This window comes from Festucalex cinctus, chromosome 7, assembly GCF_051991245.1.
Source record: "Festucalex cinctus isolate MCC-2025b chromosome 7, RoL_Fcin_1.0, whole genome shotgun sequence".
NCBI lineage: Eukaryota > Metazoa > Chordata > Actinopteri > Syngnathiformes > Syngnathidae > Festucalex > Festucalex cinctus.
The window spans coordinates 785,920-806,308 of record NC_135417.1 but is presented as its reverse complement, the minus strand read 5'-3'; the positions used below and the strand labels follow the sequence as shown (position 1 = coordinate 806,308).

The following is a 20,389-nucleotide window of genomic DNA, read 5'->3' as shown; positions in this document are numbered from 1 at the left end:
TGATAGAAGGAAAGATGTATGGAATGAAATTAACAAGAATGGTGTAAATGAAAGGTAGAATTACATAAAATATAAAGGATGGATGTAAGGACATAGTTAAGTGTAGGGGTGTTAAAAAAAATCGATTCGGCAATATATCGCGATACTACAGCACGCAATTCTCGAATCGATTCAATAGGCAGCCAAATCGATTTTTTAACATCCATTTTTGATGGAAAAATATTCAACAAAATGTCTAACTTTCATATCTTAATCATGGAAGAATGTTATATTAATGAAACATTAAGCCTTAATATTTTATTTCAATGCTGTTCTAACATGAAAAAGGTTACAACCTGTTTGTTAAGTACAGTGGCTCAGTTATAAAACTGAAGTTTGGTTATGGTATTTTCTAAATTTGAGTAAAAAAAAAAAAATCGCAACAATTGACTTGTAAATTCATATCGGGATTAATCGGTATCGAATCGAATCGTGACCTATGAATCGTGATACGGATCGAATCGTCAGGTACTAGGCAATTAACACCCCTAGTTAGGTGTATAGACAAAGGGAAAAAAAGGTAGGAAGGAAACAATAAGTAGGGTGACGGGAAAGAAGGATGGAGAGCCAACCAAGCCTTGAAACCCTCATTTGAATGTACAAGATTGGGCTCTGTGTTTACTTGAATCAATACAGCCTAATTGACAGAAATGAGCTTGAAATAAAATGAATGTTTACCTACTTTTAGACATAAATACTGCATGTTGCTATTGAAGTCCCATCAGATTTAAAGATCTGTCTTGAGTCAAGCCCTCAAAAACATGCCCCCTTCCTCCCTTCAACTCTGGTATTTCCCAGTCAACCGCCCACCCACCCCATTCCATCCCACCCCTCCCTTCCCTTCGCCTCTCCTCAGATAGATTCTTCAGCCAGTCGAGTGGAAGCTGCGCGGCAGACGTCGACTCGAGGCTGCCGGGTCGCAACACTCGCATCCAGACGATCACGTGAACGCGCACGCACACACTGACGGAGGCGAGCGGGCACTCACGCGTACTGGGAGGAAGAATAACAATAATAAGGAGGAGGAGGAGGAGTTGGTGAATAATGTGACAGGATGTGGTTTCCCTGAGCTGGCAGAACATCCGCGCGCACAAAGCGGGGACTTGGAGCGTCTTCACCCCGCTTTTGAAGGACTGCGTTCGGCCACGGAGGAGAGCTCGGACCCGACACCGCCTGAACTCGGCCAAGTCGTCCACGCGTGGGATGCTCCGCTCCGCGTGACGCTCGCGCTCACTCTACTTTGATCCACAGCGAGAGGTAAGTTCGCTCACGCGCTTCTCGGCATTACACATCTCCTAATCTGTCTGTTGTCTGATGAAATAAACGCAATTGCGAGCGCGTTTTTGCCGCGTTAGTCTGCAAACTTGACAGTTTAGTGTTTTGGCCGTGACACGCGTGAGCAAGTTTGGCGCACGCGCGCTCACGCCGTCGTCACGTGACCTTATCCGGTGAGTGCCAATCACGCGCGTCCGTTACACCTGGATCGGCCAATCATCACGCCCGTACGTGCTTGGATGTGGTAACCAGGTAATAAAACCGTCGTGTTTCTGTCTCTTCTTGTTCATTACAAAGTTTGACTTGTAACATGCAGTCATGTACAGTATTTTGCAACACTATGGAAGAAAAGAATGTTTTTATGAACTTTTTTTTGCGTAGCTTTCATCATGTTTTATGCCCTATTTTGCCTTGTCGCGGTATCATCGTTATTGACAATTCCGAACATCTGGGCATTTCTGACATTTCCCCAATGTAAATGCTACACAATGAAAACAAACCGCATACATTGCTTTTGCTTGTGACGAGTATCCAAACTAGGCAGATTATAGTAGTCAAATGGCATTTCATCACATTTTGTATGAGGAAAGAACATAATTCGCTCTCCAACAAGCAGCAGTTTGGCAGATAGTGAACAATGCCACTCCCAGTTTAAGTTTACTGTCAAAAACAAACAAACAAACAAACAAACAAAAGACATTATGTATTTGAAACCACAGAACTTTGATTTCCACTAGCATAATGCTAACACAACAGACAGCCTATATTGTTTATGCTCCGTGCAAACCGACTCCTATTACTGCAGCTTACCGAGTCAGTCAGTAGTTGTGAATGTCTTCTTAGTCTGTATTGCGTAATCACAGTATTGTCCTGACATTATACTCCAAATATGGGCATAATATTGCACGGTGAGGTACGTGATGGCAGCTTAAATAGGAAAAACAAGCTGAGGGATGTCAGTGAGGAGGAAGTAAGGGGGCATGAGAGAGGAAAAGGCGTGTGTGCGTTTGTGTCTCAGTGTGCGTTTGCGCAAGAGTGAGAATGCAGATAATTAGTTCCAGCTGGTGGCCTGTGGAGTTAACTTTACACTGTTGGTACACACACACACACACACACACACACACACACACACACACACACACACAGTAAGCATGTACACTCACGCACGAGCAGTTGTAAATGTGGAAGTGATTGGCGTTGCGTCACACTGCAGCCATGCCACCGAGCCTCAGGAGAGAGGTCAAAGTTCAACTAATGGCCGGACTAATGCTTACGAAATATGTAAAGTTTTGTTTTTCTTCCTTTGCCCCTTCGACGTTCTGCGCGCCAGATGTTTGTGTTGCTGGTCAGGTGTGACATCGTGTGTAACCTCACTTCAGCCAGCGTCAAAGTCTTAAGTCTGCAAGTGCGTTTTGTTTCTTCTTTGGATTTTCCATTTTCCATAGCCTGCTCATAATTATTTTTTTTTACACTTGAATGACAGTGAAGGATGTTTAACTGTGGACAACAGTAGAGAATGATGATTTTTCACTTTAAATTAGGGATGTAACGATAAGGGCAATATCGTGATATCGTGATATTAAAACTGCCACAATATCGTCGTCGTCATGTTCACAATATTTAAAAGGAACACATCTGTTAAAAAAGTCAGGTTGATTTCCATTTGTGCAGTTCTAGCACCCTCTAGCGGCTAGTTTATTAGTGCAATTTAATTTTCATTAGGGATGTTTTGGCCTTCTATGTTTAAAATTGTCAGATGAAGGGGGACCTAATTTGCATGTGAAGCGATAAATGTGTGCTAGCATTAGCAAGTAAGTGCCTCAGGGTTTCAAATATTTACTACTGCATTTCACGACATGGTTACGGTCAGGGTTACTTATTTGGGTTTGAAGCTAAAAATTAAGGTTTAAAGCCCGGGTTAGGTCTTTATATAAAGGCTACCGTTTCAAGACAGGGTTAGTGTTTCAAATTATAATTTTAAGATAGATTTAGGGTTTGAAACAGTTTTAAATAAGGTTTTCATGATTTCAAGTTCAGACTTCAGGGTTTGAAGCCAATTTAAGGGTTTCAAATTAAGGTTTTAAGCCCGAGTTAAAGTTTGAAAAGAGAGTGAGCATTTCACACTAGTGTTCAATTTAGTCTGGGTTGGGCTTTCACAAAAAGTTTGCTTTCACGACAGGGTGGGGGTTTCTTATTCGGTTTTGAAGCCTATGTTTGGGTTTTAAATTAAGTTTTGATGCCTGGGTTAGGGTTTTAAATAAAGGTCAAGTTTTCAAATTAGCGTTTCATGGTAAGGTTGTAAGGGTTTTAAGATGGATTTGTAAGAAAGGTTTAGGCTTTCTAATTTAGAGTTCTAAGCCAATGTTGGGATTTCAAGTAAGGTTTTAAGCCTGAGTTAGTGTTTCAAATAAGTGTTTTAAAGACATGGTTTGCAAGTCGCTTTCGCTCTCTTAGGTCCAACATCCCCTCACAAATGGAAAAAAATTCCCACAGCAACTCTCTAACATTTACAATGACAACACATGCTAAGTCGCTAGCTAAGCACTCAGGACTCGGCAGCGCCCCCTGGGGAGGCATGCCTCCTGCTTTGAAAACATCAACACAGACGGTGGCTCGGGTACGAGCGGACGTTGGCACGTACTTTGACAACGTGGACACTTAGTTTCCCGCCATGTGTCGTCGTCGCTTTAACGACTTGATAGTCGTGTGTTTGTGCCTCCCATGTGGGCTGTTGAATGTCATTAAGGTAAATTGACTGCTGACTCAAATAGTTTCTCCTCGCTAAAAGACAAACGAGGAGGAGTTGAGGAGATTTCAAAGCGAACCAACGTAAACACAAAACCAGCAACTTTTGGAGGAGGAACTATTTTAATTTAGTTTAGTTTAGTCTTTAGTTTAGTTTTAGTTACTGGCTAATTTTTGGGGATCAGAAGAAGACCATGCTTCAGGGGTAGTACTTGAAACCCTAACCTCGGCTTCAAACTGAAGGAAAAAAAAACAAAACAAAACAAAAAAATGAACCCTTGTTTAAAATTCTGACATTTGCTAACCCCGACTAAACTGGAATTTGAAATCTTAACCCAGGATGACACCTTAACACTAAATTTATACTAATCTGAAAGCCTACTTTGAAACCCTACCTCGACCTGAAGTTCAGACCTTACGCTAAATGTTTTTAAAGTTTGCTGTATGTTTTAACATTGTCAACGTATGTTCTTTTAGTTAATTTGTAACCTACTTTTTTCTCTTCTCCAGTTTAACTACTGTCTTAATGCTGCTTTCCTTGTATAAACCATATTGAGTTGCCTTGTGTATGAAATGTGCTAAACAAATAAACTTGCCTTAATTTAAAACCCTAACACTTGTTTAAATCCCTGGTTTCAAATTCTAACGTTACATTTAAACCCCAATTTAAAACCCTAGCTTTGGTTTGAAATACTAAGTTGAAACAGTATTAAGTCCTAGCCCTGTCTTCAAACCTTAATTTGAAACCCTGTCCCATATTTGAAATGCTAACATTGTCTTTAAATCCTAAATTGAAACCGTAACTCTAAATTAGGATTGGGAAATTTCAAATTAGGAAACCACAATTTGAAACTGTAATGTTTGTTTGAAACCTATCCCTGTCATTGAACCTTTATTTGAACCCCTATCACGTTTGAAATTGTAAAATTGGCTTCAAATCCCAATTACAAACCCTAATTCTAGTTCGAAACCCTACGCCTCTCTTAAAACCTTAATTTGAAACCCTCATAATCAGCGTTTGAAATTGGCTTCAAATCTAATTTGAAACTGTCTCGAAACGCTAATCTTTGTTGAAATACTAACTGTCTTAAAAAGCCAAATTTGAAACCCCAACCCTGGCCTGGAACCCTAATTGGAAAGCTTGCATGTTTGTTGTTGCCACAGGTGTCATCATAGCCTTACTTCCTTTTACTTAACCCCCCGTGGATTCAAGCAGTATGAATCTTCCGTTAAATTGGTGTGTTTCGTTTTGGACCACGTGACCAGTCAGACAACACGCTGAGTGACCTGTCTCTCGATGAGCTCTGCTGTTTTCATCTCGAGCGGTGTCATCTCCATTGCGGTCTTTTTGCTCCTGCTGCTGCTGCTGCAAAAAAAAAAAAAAAAAATCATATGTGAGTGAGGCTTCACTTTTTATTGATATCCCCTCCCTCCCTCATAGACATCATGCATCCATCCGTCTTTGAAGTGCATCATCCGTCGGATGACAAACATGTTCCTATACGATGTAGTCATTATAGTCATGCAAGGATCACTGACTCGTCTTGTAACGACTGCGTAGGAAAATTGCAGCGCTTATTGATTTTGTAATGTGCACATGTCGATAAACGCCTAAAGGTCTAACAACTTCAGCTTCAGGCTAGTTTATTTATTTTTTTATGAATTAATGAGCCTGGTTGGAGAAACCTCATGTGTGACTTTGGGCATTTTTGAGACACTCGTACCGATATGATATGAATAGAGATAATGTGATATATACGAGACCATATATGGAGAGCTCGTTCAGATGGGATCTGATTCACTGCAGTTGATAAGATTAGATTTTTTTTTCCCAACTAAAATATACTGCAATATCATTCATTGCAACGCCATATTGATTCACTCCAAATCAATCCGCTCCTATTACAGCGCAATGCAATTTGAAATGTTTCGTTGAAATTTCAAAACCAATTGATTGACTCCAAACACATTTCGACTTTACGCAGATCTGATTGGCTGGATAAGGGAAATATTTTGTGTTTTGTGCAAAAGCGGTGATCATTTGTAATGCCATCATTTGCCAATCATTTAATGACGTTAATGATTGGATTTGCAAATTAAGACATTACAGCATCATCATTTACCATCATTTTCATTTTTTTTTTTTTTCAGTTTTTCCTTCCCATTTCTGTGTATTGAACATTTAACAGCGTTTTTGGGACAATTTTTAGTTAGGGTTTAGTTGTTTTTAATTTTTCCCCAATGCATTTCAATGGGCATCAATTATGCAAATTTTGGCTATTCTCCCAATCCAATAACAGGCTTTAACTGTCGCATCCAGTAAAATAAAAAAGTTTTTGAAATACAGTATATTGGATAGTGCATCTTCTGATCGGATCAATGATCGGTTATTATTATTATTATTATTATTTTTAAACTCGGGGATGGCCTTCAAAATCATGATCGTGTAAAGTCTAATTACTGTGTGCTGCAAAACGATTAATCCCAATTACAGTGAGGTACGATTCATTCAAATTTTTAAATATCTTTAGAATTGAATATGCTCTACTTTATTTTTTGTCAATATCCCATTGATTAATAGTGGAATTGTAAAAAAAAAACATTGATTTTGCATTTTCATGACTGCATGACCTTGTGTTGTGTATTCAGTTTCAAGCATGCTCTTAGAACAAATGAAACTATCTCAAGGCACAAATGTAATTCAGTCTGATATGATACGAGCTAGCTAAGCGGTCGCCAAAGCACACCTGAGACAGCATAGATCGGTAAAATAGCTCCATTCAGATGTTGAACAAATTTTTTCTCAAACACCAAGTTTGTAGCTCAAATGCTACAGTTTTCATATAGAAGAGCATGACCATGCATCCATGACTGCCATTTTTTTTCTTACATCTTCCTCACCAAGCACAACTTTGAATCCCTTCGTATTTGCGAGCTTCCAGACATCCTGCGGGCTGTTTGCAAATGTATGGCTGAGATGGTGATTTTTCTTCTTTTTTTTTTTCTTTTTGCCTCGACAAATCCCGGCATAGACGGATTATGCGGTGAAATCAAACTCATGACTGCCCAAGGCTTGCGAGAGGAGCTGGGAAGCGGGGAGGAAGAGGAGGGAAGGTGGTGGTCCTGAAGAGAGGCAGAAAGCGAGAAAGTGACAATGAAAGAAGGGAGAGGCCGAGAGAGATTGCTGCCTATTATTCTTTTGAGAAGCCGACAGTCGGCGAGGGGCTCGTTCCCATGGCGATAGCTGCCTTCATCTGTCTGCGCACGAGTGTGTGTGCGCGTGTGTGCGTCTGGGCCTTGAGATGGCACGGAGGCGGCGGTGGGTTTTGGCCGGGGTCCGCATAGTGCCGCTTGCTCGCATCCTGAAATCGGTGGTGAATCTCAGATGTCGATATTTACGAGGACCTTCATCTTCATCATCTTCCACTCTTCCTTCATCAATAGCATACATCCATCCAATCTAATTTTTTTTTACCTCAATATTGAAATTGCGGTTTCATATGCGATTAGTTTTTCAAGGTCCTTTTTTATTTTTTTTATTTTATTTAATTAACTTAATAAATTAATCTGTGTTACAATAAAGAAAAACGCCAGATTCATTGTACATAAATGGTTTTTTTTTGGTGTTATAGTTTATAGGTTAAAAAAAAGGCACAGAACATGGAAGACACTTTAAATGTACTTCCATTAGAGTTTTTAAACTTACTGAACAATTTGTAGTAGTAGTTGCAGTAGTTCTTAACCTGGGTTTGATCGAACCTCAGGGGTTCGGTGGTCAAGACACACACCCACTTGGCCATAATTGGCTGCGTGTGACCACGCTACATTGCTTGGCCTATCTTGGCTGCAGAGAATTTGGTGCGCTCATTTGTCGACTTGTGGCCGTTGTGATGGGTCATGGTACGTCGTGTGAAGAAAGGAGTATATGAAGTCACATGTGTAATGAAATATATGGTGTTCCACAAGGTTCAATTCTGGGGCCTTTGCTATTTTCATTCTATCGGCTGTCATGGGTTTTATCTTCAGAAAACACCGGTGGTTGTTTTCAAGTCCTCTATAAATAAAATGGAGTTGAGTTGAATGATTGGAGTCATCATCCTAACTGCATGATTTGCAGTGCAAGTTGAGGAATTCTAGTCCAGCTCAATTTACTATCTAGAAAAACTAAAGGAGTATTTAAGCTGCACGGAGATGAAGAATACAAGAACACAGCACTTTCTGAATTCAAAGTGAAGGGAGCCATATTTGATGAAAAGCCTACTCTCCCTGTTCACCAGTAAACCCTATACCTATTTATTATAAAATGCCTTTTTGATTTGATTTGATTTTTCAATAAAGAAGTGTTCGGTGAATGCACGTCGGAAACTGGTGGGGTTCAGTACCTCCAACAAGGTTAAGAACCACTACTTCAAAGCGTTTAACATATACGTGTATTAGGGGTGCAACAAAAACAATTAGAATCTTAAAATCCTTTCCGAATCAAATTATTTTACTATAAAATCAGAGTGTCGTTGAATCGTATCGCAATATTAGTTTGAATATGATTACGTGTTGAGCACTAGTGAGACCCCGCTAAAACAAACAAACAAAAAAACTGTTGCATGCATGAACTCAACGCTGCGAGATTATGAAGATTACGTGTAGCTTTTGCGGGTTGTTGCGAGATGAGTCACGAGTGCATTCAATCTCGTCGCGCGTTTCGTTAAGCCACAAGACTTCCTGTTTACCCGTTTGACTGTGATGTGCGCTGACGTTTCACGAATTAATCAACAGCATCTTCTCCCCCGGCTCCTTTGCTTTGCCGTCTTCATTTCACGCTCCTCAGTCGCGCGCGTTGCCCGTTTTCTCCCTTGATTGAGTTTCACCTTTCTCCATTCTCGCCGCTCACCTCATTAGCCAAGCCGCCGTCTGCTCATTTCCTCTTTTTGTCCCGCCACCACCCGCCAACTGTGCACACTTCCTGCAGTCCAAAACCCCCGAGCCGCAATGCCGGAGCCCCCGCACTTCCTGTCCTGTCGTTCCATTGTGTCCGGGCAAAAGCATGTGATGTTCCCGAAATAGATATGCACTTGATTTGGAAGCGCAAAGACAATAAGGCCTAGCATCCGCTTTCATGCATTTAGCATTTATGCACGCAATAATCCATAACATACTATGTTTGTCCGTTCATTCCTTACATGAAGCATCAGTTGGGTGTTTTCGGGTACTCTGTGACTTCACCTTCTTCTCCCCCTTCATGCTAGTTTGCATTTCATTTGGTCTCTGGTGGGAACAAGGAAGAGCAAAGGCGTGAAAAATCAACCATATTTACTCCCCTTTATTTATTTATTTGAAGAGGCTTAGCCAGCTTCTGCCTTTGAAACTGGTGCAAATGTTTCCTACACGTTTTTAATGCTTTACGCTTGCCTACCATTCAGATGCTGGCCTGTATTACCACCCGTGTAGTCGTCACGCTGATTATGTTGCCGAATTTGACAATAGCGAGTTGGGGTGCAGTTGTAACTGCACTGTGTTAATGTTGTTTTAATGCGCTTTCTCTATTCATAGTTTTCCCTTCATGTCTTTGAACCCGATATTAAAATTAATGAGCCTCTCTCACTTCAAATGTTTAACAATACTTACACTATCAAAGGGAGAAGTATTACAAAGCGGGTGCATTGTTCTGTTATTAAAATGTTGCATTACTACAGTCCGATGTAGTTTTTATTCATGGAGTAAAAACAAAGTTATTAAGCAGTTCAAACAAAAGATTTATAAGAATGCGTATTGTTGTTTTTACAGGAAATCTCACTAATCTGCTAGCTCATCATTTGCTCGGATGATTTTGTTGTCTTTTTTTTTTCCCTTCATAATTCCGACAGACTTCCACCCTCCCCAAAGCCTGGCGGTAAAATAACAACCGTTTTGTCTGTGAAGGGGATGGCTTTTGGAAGACAACAAAAGAGAAAAAGCTTTGAAATGGAAACGCACTGACAAAATTACACAAAAAAATAAAAAACAAATGAATTTTGTTATTGTGTCAACATGAGGACATATTGACAAATAATAAATAAGAGAACGAAATCCCTCATAAAGCGCTTTCATTTGAGATACGACTTTAATGTGGTTTGCGGCAAAAATCATTTTCGGTTGATGTACTGATAAACTTTGACCAAGGTTGTCCCATTAAGGTCACAGTTAATTGCCACCAAAAAAACTAATAATCTCAATGAGGGCTGTGCAATTAATCGAAATTCAACTACAATTTCAATTACAGTATTACACTCCATAATCACAAAATCAGCATAATCGTCAAAAAAAAAAGATTAATACTAAATTTGACTTGTTTAAATTTACACAATTGCACCTTTTTTAAATTTAAAAATAACTAATTTAATAAATTGTTTTGTCCAAAAGGAACTTAATTATAGTGTTTCAACGAATTTGATCTTAATATTTTTTATGTTTAAACATTTTCTTCTTCTGTACCAAAAAAAAAAAATTAAAAAAAATGACCGTCCAAACTGTGATTTCAATTATTACCAAAATAACAGTGATTAATATTTTCTTCATAATCAAGCAGCTCTGATCTCAATGGCTCGCTACTAAATAGTAGGGGTGTGAATTGCCTAGTACCTGACGATTCGATTCGTATCACGATTCACAGGTCACGATTCGATTCGATACCGATTAATCCCGATACGAATTTATAAGTCGATTGTTGCGATTTTTTTTCATTCAAATTTAGAAAATACTAATCAGTAAGCTTGTAGAGTGTAAGATTTATATGAAAATGTATTATTTATTTATCTGAAATTTCAGTCTTATAGAGGTTGTAATCTGTTTCATGTTTGAACAGCATTAAAATAAAATATTAAGGCTTAATGTTCCGTTCATATAACATTCTTCCATGCTCAAGGTGTGAATCCTAAAAAAAAAAAAAAAAAAAAAAAAAAAAAAAAAAAATAAAAAAAAAATCGATTCTGCCCTTATTGAATCGATTCGAGAATCGCGCGATGTAGTATCGCGATATATCGCCGAATCGATTTTTTTTAACACCCCTACTAAATAGATACCTTGAAGCTTTGCGATGCGGAAACCACTTGAGCCAAAAAAGCAAACTAGTGAAAATCAAAAGTTTTGGTGAAGATTTGCAAGTGAAATTTTGTTTGCTGGTCCTTCAGTGTTGGCGGTACACAAGTGGCGTCATGGGCTGCGGACTGCGTAAGATGAAGCCTACGTCGGAGGAGAAGTCACCAGGCAAGATTTACTCTACACTGAAGAGACCTCAGGTGGAGACAAAGGTGGGCGTGGCCTACACCTACCGGTACCTGGACTTTCTCATCGGCAAGGACGGTAAGACTTTACAAAATGAATGCAGACGTATTTTTCAGTATTAAAAAGAAAAGGTTTTGCACAGATGCAATATATCTAGCTAGCAGCTATGAATTAACAATTGAAAAGCAAAATGGACTTATTTTATTTGTTTTTAAATCGAACACAAAAAAAGCCAGATTTTTTCATGTATCAATTTAGCACAGATCAAAAGTGTAAAATTGAAAAATAAGCCAGTAAGAGCATTAGTAAAGTCATGTTAGCTTGTTAGCCGCCACAAGCACTAGTGATATGCAGTTCAATAGTGATACAGCAATACATTTGATAACAGATCTTTATGATTTAAAATCAATTCTCCAATCAAAATTGTTACACTTTTGAAGTAATATAAACAGCATCAGAAAAATGTGTGGATTTTTTTAGGCAATTTTTAGATTTAAAAGCAACAAGAAAAAGTCACTTTTTCATATTTTGATTACCATTTGAAAATCTTATCTACATATGATACATTGATGACTTTTTGATAATTGGAACTTTCCAGTCGCATTTTCTCTGTGATGTTTTGCCACAAAGAGATGAGGCTCCTTAGCGAGGCCGCCATCAATGTCACAAGCATTTAGCGCTTAAATTCATCTACTTGTGGCTTTTTGGGCGATAAAACAAATTAGACTTGATGTCTTTTAATTAGTTTTACGCCGCTGCTCTCTAAGCACTTTCTGCTCCCGATGACAACACGTTCGAGCTACGGTTACTCATCCTTTGCCGAGAAGAGAAAGATTGTATTTTAGATAATTGATATATGACGTGATTATTTTAAAGGAGCACAACATTGTTGGCAATTTCACAATCTCTTGAGGTTTTATGAGAATATTGGAATATAAACCTTTGTTATTGATGTAAGCAATGTACGAATTGGTATGTGTATGCGAGTGATTTAAATGCAAATATGTGTCACTGTAGTCTAATTACTAAAATGTTTGTGATGTTTTGTTTTTTCAAAACACACTTGTTTGTAATGATGAAACATTCTATTGGCAAATGTTACATTATAATTACATATGTAACATCATGCACCGTTATTATAAGTGCTTGTATCTTGGTGAAAATGTAAGTATTTTCGGTGACTCAGCGGACGTCGTAACACGATGCACAAAAAAGTCTTAAAGACCCAAAATTAAAAAGGACATTGACCATTTTGGTATGAAACAGCCATTTTGTGCAAATACAAAGGCACAAACTCCCATGAGGCAATTTGCCCAAATGATCCCCATTCGGTAGCCTGGGCAGATGGCCGACACTAAATTGACAACATTTTTTTTTCTTTTTTTTAAATCTACACCATGTAATGGTGTCAAAGTGGGATAATCATTACAAGGACACTTGGAAAGTAAAATTAGCCCCCGATAAGTTTCACCGATCAACACCGAATTGGTTCGACATGTCAATCATAGCAATGCATGAAAAAATATGTTGGAACCATACCCAAAATTGAACAGGAATTCTGCCATTGTTTTGAGGCTGGGCATGGCGTTAAAAGTTGGATAATCATTTTCAGGAGTCTCTGAAAGTTACAAAAGAATTGCAGTAGTTAAAAGTAGTAATCGGCCCATGGCTAAACAGGATGCAGAAAAATTGTTCCAGAACCTGCCTGAAGTTGAGTGAATGAATAGCGTCTGTCATTTACCGTAATCATAAAAATATGGAAAATTGCAAGTGCTGTGGTACACAGTAAAATGTTTGCATTTATTGGCTATAAGACGGCTTTGTTTTCACTGTTGTGGGTGGGTTAATTTAATGGGTGCGCTGATTCTGTAGGGACGTAGGGGGAAAGAATGAAATGCTGACTATGCACAACGCTTCTGCCGAGTGAAGACAAACTCGCTCTATTGTTTCCACGCTAAAAGTTTTGTGTCTGCTGACTCAGTGGGAAAAGAAAAGAAAAAAAAAACCCACTAAGACATCATGGGACCGCCCACTTGGCGGGAAATGAGGTGAAGGCTGAGTTCACTTCCTTGTTTGTTCCTTTGGGTGGAGGCTTTTTTTTTTCTTTTTTTTTTGTTAAATTTAGACGCGTTGCTCCTGTGCTGCTGGTCTAGACTGATTGCATTTCACCACAGTCGATCGCGACATATTGATCCCAGCCAGGGGCCAATCACAGCCAATGAAGCTTTGCTTTGATGCTGGCTGCAAGGAAGCAGCCAGGAGGCATGCTGGGTAAACACAAGCAGATGCCATTAGGTAAAAGTGGCTGCATTTACACTATGCATTGTTTTTACACACAATTCCAAGGGTAGAATGTTAAATCCATCCATCCATTCCATTTTCTGAACCGCTTGTAGGGGGTGCTGGAGCCTATCCCAGCTGGCTATGGGCAGCAGACGGGGTACACCCTGAACTGGTTGCCAGCCAATCGCAGTAGAATGTTAAATGTGATGTAAATACGCTACATTACAGGTACAATAAATATGAGAAATGTGGTACATTAGCGATGTATAGACATTAATTAAATATGATGTAATGTTCCCTAATTGTTCCACAAAATCTGCTCAAAATTCATTAAATCACTGGATGTTGCACAAACGTAAACAAATGATCCACATAATTATGTTCCCCAACTGATCTCCGAAAGTTTCACTCAATGTTCCCAAAACATTCCACAAACTCTGACCAAAACATCACAAATTTGCTCCTTAAATATTCATCAAAAGTTCCCTATATTCATGGCAAATGTTATCTGTATGCACTCCAGATGTTCCCTAAGTATTAAAGTTGCACAAATATTCCCCAAATGCTCTCGAAATGGTCCACAAATGTTCCCTCACTATTCCCCAAATGTTCCCTAAATGATTCCCAAATCAGAGTTTTAAAAAACCCCCAACAACAACAACTCTGATTTAAATATAGTACACTAGAGGTCTATCAATCTTCATCATCATCATCATCATCATCAATAATGTCTGTATTTTTACCTCATCACTTCCACTGGATAATTTTAGAAGCGTTTTGAATGCGATCGTGTCGCAAGACTAGAAAGGGGGCGTAAAAAAAAAAAAAAGAAAAAAAAAAAAGAGGATGAATTCCCGATTCAATGTCACGCTGGCCTTCAGTGAGAGGGATTCAATTCCAGCTCTCCAGCCGGTGAGCCGCGGGGATAAGTCCCAGCTCCCCCGCCGTCCCGCCACTAATCTCCCTCCGGAAAGACACTCTGGCGCGACGCTTTCTCGCTGACCTCTCCCGCAGCGCAGAGTTGCATCTGAGAGCTTCTGATGCAAAGACGAGGGGGCGGCAGGAACTGAAAGGGGGTTGGGGGGTGGACAATTTTTTATTTTTTTTGCATGTCCCTCACCTGATGCCGTGACGGCTGCTCATGTCAATTGAGAAGGAGGAGATCAGGGGGGCTCTTTTCATTTCAAGAGGTGATTTAAAAAAGTGTGCGAGGTATCTATCCTTTCTTGATGCACTGCATTGCGGGACATATGGTGGGGAAACCTGCATACCATGATGGTACCCACCACATTGCATTGTGTACAGTGAAGAAGAGAGGTCAAATAGTCATTTGGTGGAAGTCAAAGGATTGCCACCAGGTAACGTCGCTCCGATAGGCAACAAGTTTGCGTGTTTCTTTCGTCTACCCTTCTTTTGTCACTTAAATCATCCATCCATCTGTTTCCTGAACCGCTTGCTCCTCACAAGGGTCGCGGGGGGTGCTGGAGCCTATCCCAGCTGGCTTTGTACGCCCTGAACTGGTTGCCAGCCAATCGCAGGGCACACAGAGACAAACAACCATCCACACACCAAATCAGAGCGCCCAATTAACCTGCCATGCATGTCTTTGGAATGTGGGAGGAGCCCGGAGGACCCGGAGAAGACCCACGCGGGCACGGGGACAACATGCAAACTCCACCCAGGAAGACTGGAGCCTGGACTCGATATTGGGTCCTCAGTACTGGGAGGCGGATGTGCTAACCACTCATCCGCCGTGCCACCTCGCGTAAATGAATATATAAAAAAATTAGGGATGCACGATAATGCTATTTTCAACCGATACCAATAAACCAATAATTTAAAAGTGCCAATGTTGATTATCGATAAGTAAGCTGATAATTGTTTGCAAAATTAACTTGAATACAAATATGCTTTTGAGTCCTACTATAAGTCTACCAAATACATTGAAACATTGTATAAACTTTGCACAATGTTTCAATGTATGTAAAGCACCATGAAGTTGAATTTTATTGATATGAGCCACAAGCACAACAGATGGATCAACGTGGCATGTCTATAATTATTGCTGGATTTCTTTATCTGGTTTATCTGTTTGACATCAAATTGGTCGATAAGTTTTTCCTCAAAATGCTCCCCAAAGAAAATTGGAATAGTTCCCAAAACTTCCTTAAGTGTTACCCAAATGTTCTCTAAATGCACTCCAAATATTCTCTAAATGCTTGCTGAATGTTGTGCAAATGCTCCCCAAATGTTTCTTAAATGATCCACAAATGTTCCCTAACTGTCCACCCTAGTGGACATTTTACTCAAAATGCTCCCCCAAATGTTCTCTAAATGGACACCAAATATTCCCTAAATCAGGGAGCGGCGAGATCCGGTCCTTGAGGGCCGCAGTCCTGCAGGTTTTGGATATTTCCCTTCTTCAACACAGCTGATTCATGATCAGCTCATCAGCGAGCTCTGCAGAAACGAGCCTGTTAATTGGAATCAGCTGCACTTCGAGTAGGGAAAGCTATAAAACCTGCAGGACTCCGGCCCTCGAGGACCGCAGTTTGCCACCCCTGCAAACGTTCACTAAATGTTTTACATATGTTCCTCAAATGTTACCTAAATGTTTCCCAAATCATCAGATTACACACACACTGTTGAGTTTTTACTAAACAATACTTACCGTGATGTTTTTTTTTTTTTTTTAATCTTGCACACAAGAAATACATAAAATAAAAAATAAATAACTAAAACAAATACTGAATGTGGCATTTACTAAAACTGAAACTAATAAAAACTATCAAACACTCCCAGAAAACAAATCAAATGTAACTACATTTAAAAAATGAAATAAAAACTACCTACAATGACGCACGCACACAACAGCCTCATACGTCCTCATATTTTCACCAATTGCATTTTGGGTAAACCCGATTTGTGTGCTTTCCCGGCGGCAGCGGCGGTCACATGATCGACATCGCCAACGTCGGAGCACTCTCCTCCCCGTGGCGTCGCCGCCGCCATTCCAATATCAGACGCTTTTGTTTTTGTGTGCGTGGCGGCTTGCGAAATCAAAGCACATGACAAACTTTATTACTTACAGCTCGCCTCCAATTTACACTGGCTTTCATCAGCCAAAGCTTATTTTGCTACATTTGGAAGCAGTTTAGCAGCCTCTCGAGGCATCACACACTCTCTCTCTCTCTCTCTCATTCTCTCACGGTCGTGATGTCACACTGTGGCAACAAATGACTGCAAAACACATCACAGCAGTACGCAAAAAAGGGTGACATGTGAATGAATCAAGGAGTTGAACTCATTCACATCAGTCAAATTCACCACGATAACTAAAATTATCTCTGACATAAGTTGCAAAAACGAGTTTTATGGTTATATTATGACAAATCTTTTGTTTGTTTTTTTAATTGCACAATAGCGAGGGCTCAACTGATGTGTTTTTGTTTTGTTTTGGCCCATGCTAATTCTGATATTTGGAAGGAAAAAAATGATAACCAATTGACCGGCTGATTAATTTAAAAATATACATTGAATACAATTACATATTTTTGGGTCATTGATATTTTCAACAGTAAATGTTTGAATTACAGGCAGAACCTTTGACCGCTTTACAAGACTTTGTCAATTAGAATTTGTTTAACTTCACATTTTTAATTTATTTATTTTATTTGTATTTTTTTGCAGAGGAACGTTTGACTCTCTTTTTTGTTTGTTGCAATGGAAAAAAGCAATCTGCAAAAAAAAAAAATCTAAATTTTTGCCAATTTTAAAAAAGCTAAAATTTGATTGAATCAGTCGTCCGATTAATTGGACTAATGGCAACCTCATTGATACAAATGTGACACTAATCACATTCACTGAGACCACAATAATGAATAATGAAACAAATTGCCAAATCATTTCAAGTTTGTGTTTATTTTTCTTGGCTTATTTATTTATTTTTTTTGATGGATATGACACAAAATTTACATTTGTAATTGGATGATAATCTCATTGGTAAGACGTTACATGCCTCAAATTCCACATAATGACGATTCCAAATGTTCATAATTTGAATTTTGCTTTCTTTTTTTTTCCTTTTATAGATGTTTTATTTGTTTTTTTTTGTCTTTTTTTTTTTTTTTGCTCAATAATAAATGTGTACTTCAAAATATCACCATAATTCTGAATGTGGGTATATATATATATATATATATATATATATATATATATATATATATATATATATAAAACGAAGCACAAAGACAATATGATGCAGAAAAGTAAACCTCGTCATTCCACACTTATCTCGGAACGTATCTTTAATTATTTCATGAATCTGCGTGTGTTTTTGTGTGAGCACCTCATTCGACTACCTGCAATTACACAAATCTTTTATGACGCATGGCAATAGAAAAAAGTTGTATAAATGGAGCAAGGTCATTCTCGACGAACGGGGGAAGCAAAATGTGCTGATGCAGTGAACTCATTCAGCCACCGGGGCGGCGCCGGCTGGCAAACTTTCAGATCTTGCGGCAGACATGCGCTCCCTCGAGGAAGATGATATCTACACATACACGCACACACACACTGACAGTGATAGACAGAGCAAGGGCCGAGTGATTGTGTTAAGAAGCAAACAGCTCACGCATGCACTAAGACACACATACACACACACCTCTTCCACCCTCTTCATCCATCCATCCCGTCCCGTCGCGTCTTGTCATCCTGACACGCTAATGGAGACTAATCAAGTGCCAGGGGGAAGCACAATGGGCGCTTCGTCTCCGAATTCCCGGACCACCCAGCTCCCCTCCCACCACGTCATGTTTAATGTGATTTATGGGCAGAAATAACTACATGGACACTTACTGACCTCTTCATTTGGTACACCTGCCCATATCATATTGAACTTGGAGTTAACTGTATCGTATCGTAGTAAATTGTATTATATAATTGTGGGGAAAAATCATTTCATAACTGGTGTTTATCGTATTGAAATTGGAGTGAATCATATTGTAATTTGTAACGAAAAGGAATTTTATTATATTGTAATCAGAGTGAATGGAATCATTGTAATTGTAAATAATCATACTGTAATTGGAGTGAATTGTATTTTAATTGGAGTGAAATGAGATCAATTGCAATTGGAAAGAATCATACTGTAACTACAGCAAGTTCTATTGTAATTAGTGACTTGTATTGCGTCTTAAAGAATCGTAGCATAATCGGAATGAATCGTATTGTAACTGGAGCGAATTATATAGCACAATAATTGGAGTGAATTGTATTGTAATTGGAAAGAAACATAAACTGTATTAAAAGAAACGTATTGTAAACTGGATTGAATTATATCCTAATTGGAGTAAATGGTATTGCATCATTATTGAATGAATCGTATAATCATTGGAGTGAATAATACCCTAACTGGAGTAGTTGTCTTGTATTTGGAGTGAATCGTATTGCATCGTAACTGGAAAGAATTGTAGAATTAAGTGGAATGAATCGTATTGTAACTGGAATAATTGTATTGTAACTGGAGCAAATCGTATCACATCATAATTGGAGTGAATCGTATTGTAATTTGAGTAATTGTATTGTGATTGGAGCAACTCACATATCGTAATTAAGAGTGAATTGTATTGCATTGTAATTGAAAAGAATCAAATAATTGGAATAAATTGTAACTGGAGTAAAACATGTAATTAAAGCAAATTTTATCACATCGTAATTGGGGTCAATTTTATTGTAATAGGAGTGAAAGCGTACCACATTTTAATTGGAGTTAACTGTATCATAATTAGAGTTAATTATATCGTAATTGTGGTAAATCATACTATAATTACAATGAACCTTATGACATTGTAAATGTAGTGAATTGTACCTTGCAGTAATTGAAGCAAACCATACCAAAATATAATTTGAATGAATCATATCTAATATAATTCAGAATAATTGTAGAGTAATTGGAGAGAATCGTATCATATCGGAATTGGAAGTTTATTATGCGGTACCAAATTTGGAGATAATCGTATCATACTGGTAGTGAAGTTTTATTTGGAATTATTTGGAATTGTATTTTTAAACAAAATGTATTGTATCACACCAGAATTTGCAGTTAATTCGATCTTATTGTAATTGCAGGAAATCGTATCATGTCCAAATTGAAGTTAATTTTATGGTGCCATATTAGTGTACCTTTATTCCACATGTATTTCAACAGTTTCATACTGTTGGCAGTGTACTGTGAACACGTCCCTGTTATAAACTAAGCCACTAATTACCACAATAATGGGCAATCAGGCCGGACTAATCAAGCCCAGATCCTCAGCGAGAGCAAGCACATGTGACCTTGAAAAGCAACAGAACATCTTTTTCTTCACCCGGCAGGTTGCCACCGTCGCTACTGCGCTCGTAAATAATCGATGAAAGTTGCATATCATTAACGCGACTTGAAAGTAAGACGGATGTAATTGAGCAGATGTTCGCATATGGCCAGCGTATGCTAATTCACAACTTGCTGATGTGAACTGCAGCGGGCCGAGGATTTCCTCTGCATTTACACTCGTAATTTTTCTCCGAGGTAAAATTCAACTTTCACACAGTTGTAGTTTCTGTGTGTGTGTTTAAAAATCTGTAATACGGTTAATACGGTCAATTAATGACATTTTTACGTTCTTTTTTTAATTTCTTCAACGCCCAGTTGAAGTTTACTGTAAACTACGTGTAAAACAAATAGAATTGCCACGTAAATGTGCTGTACGAAAGTTTGTTAGCTTAATGCTAACGTAAAATGCAAAACGCC

At 38.7% G+C, this 20,389-nt stretch overlaps 1 protein-coding gene and 1 long non-coding RNA gene across 5 annotated transcripts in view; one reads left to right on the top strand and one right to left on the bottom strand.

Moving 5' to 3' along the window:
• Positions 1-889: 889 nt before the first annotated feature.
• Positions 890-20,389, bottom strand: part of LOC144022498 (uncharacterized) — an 85,820-nt gene continuing 66,320 nt past the window's right edge. Inside the window, exons 3-5 of one of the 3 annotated variants that reach the window (XR_013284343.1) lie at positions 12,856-12,934; positions 9,237-9,321; positions 890-5,425 (exon numbers count right to left, since the gene is read on the bottom strand). This is a non-coding gene — a long non-coding RNA (uncharacterized LOC144022498). The remainder of the gene's footprint in view (positions 5,426-9,236; positions 9,322-12,855; positions 12,935-20,389) is intronic. The other 2 variants (XR_013284342.1, XR_013284344.1) reach the window with 2 other exon arrangements.
• Positions 894-20,389, top strand: part of rftn1b (raftlin, lipid raft linker 1b) — a 73,451-nt gene continuing 53,955 nt past the window's right edge. Inside the window, exons 1-2 of one of the 2 annotated variants that reach the window (XM_077527356.1) lie at positions 894-1,296; positions 11,223-11,394. In XM_077527356.1, coding sequence (XP_077383482.1) covers positions 11,247-11,394 — 148 coding nt within the window. In that variant the 5' untranslated portion in view covers positions 894-1,296; positions 11,223-11,246. The remainder of the gene's footprint in view (positions 1,297-11,222; positions 11,395-20,389) is intronic. The other variant, XM_077527355.1, reaches the window with a different exon arrangement.